Source organism: Antrostomus carolinensis, unplaced genomic scaffold, assembly GCF_000700745.2.
Source record: "Antrostomus carolinensis isolate BGI_N321 unplaced genomic scaffold, ASM70074v2 scaffold26376, whole genome shotgun sequence".
Taxonomy (NCBI): Eukaryota; Metazoa; Chordata; class Aves; order Caprimulgiformes; family Caprimulgidae; genus Antrostomus; species Antrostomus carolinensis.
The window spans coordinates 294-1462 of record NW_010320181.1 but is presented as its reverse complement, the minus strand read 5'-3'; the positions used below and the strand labels follow the sequence as shown (position 1 = coordinate 1462).

The window sequence follows — 1169 nt, the reverse complement described above, 5'->3', positions numbered from 1 at the left end:
GAATTCTTTACTAAGGAAGGAAACACTCTGTAAAGCTTCAAGCCCCGAGTCCCACACATAAGCACGCAGATCTGCAAGCAGGAAAGTTTGCAGCACTAAAAGCCACTGTGGCAGTTTCTCCAGGGCTCAGTTTCTTTCCCAAAAGCTGAGACTGTCCTTGCTGCTTCAGAGCTGGCTGCTGCTCCAACGCAGTCCAGGCAGGTGCCTCCACTCTCTAATGTGGGTGCAGTCATGGGCTCTGGAGCACCCTCTGGTTGCTTCAGGCCTCTTGCTCAAGTGCTGTGGGGAGAGTTCCTGGGTCTGTCATGTTGGGGGCTAGAGAGGTGGGATGTGCTGATGGGGAAGGAGTGTCTGGGCCAGGGTGTGAGTGGTCACTGTCTGATGCTCCAGGTGAACCTGAGCAATGCCTCTCGGACTCAGGGAGGCAACTCATTTGATGACAGCACCTTGCCGCTCATCGACAGGAACCAAAAAACAGGTATGTGCCTTCCTTTCAGCACCCATCCCCGCTGTCCTCCTTCCACCTTGTGGGTACCCAGAACAGCTGGCCTTTGTCCCCTCCCTGCTCTTCAGCCCTGGCTTTCTTGGGAGCCACAGCAGCTCATGCAAGGCCATCAGTCTGGGCTTTGGGTGGCTTCTCAAGGCTAGAAATGATGTGTGCAGTTCATCTAGGTCCTGTACATCCTTGGGTCAGCAGTGCTGCAGCTGGGTCTGGGCTCCTCTAGCTGGGGTAGGCAGTGGTTCCTCTGCTGCTTGTGGCTGCAGAGGCTGTGTCTGATCTGCTGCTCTCCCGTGCTTGTAGACAAGAAATCCTCCCGGGAGGAGATTCAGATGAGCAACATGGGACCAGGTAGGAGAGGGACTGGAAGGAGGGCATCTTGCCTCCTTGGTATGCTGGGAGAGGGCAGACTTGACATCTCCTATGGGGATGATGCTGCCTGCCGTGGAGGTGGAATGACTGACTGTCTCCTCTCCTACTCCAGACAACTATTCCACACTCAATGAGAGGGACCACAGCAGGACACTGGACCGATCTGGTGACCTCGGAGATATGGAGCCGGTGAAGGCAGCGCCATTGATGGTGAGCAGCTCTTCCTAACGAGGGAAGAGTGAGCAGGACTGGGGTGCAGAAGTTGGCATATCACTGTCCTGGCTGGCAGGAGGAGGGG

General features: G+C 55.9%; 1 protein-coding gene across 1 annotated transcript in view; it reads left to right on the top strand.

Moving 5' to 3' along the window:
* The window catches only part of CTNND1 (catenin delta 1), a 13955-nt gene that overhangs the window by 12589 nt on the left and 197 nt on the right, over nucleotides 1–1169 (top strand). Inside the window, exons 16-18 of the mRNA XM_010169530.2 lie at nucleotides 391–478; nucleotides 803–850; nucleotides 984–1081. Of these exons, the coding sequence (XP_010167832.2) occupies nucleotides 391–478; nucleotides 803–850; nucleotides 984–1081 (234 nt within the window). The remainder of the gene's footprint in view (nucleotides 1–390; nucleotides 479–802; nucleotides 851–983; nucleotides 1082–1169) is intronic.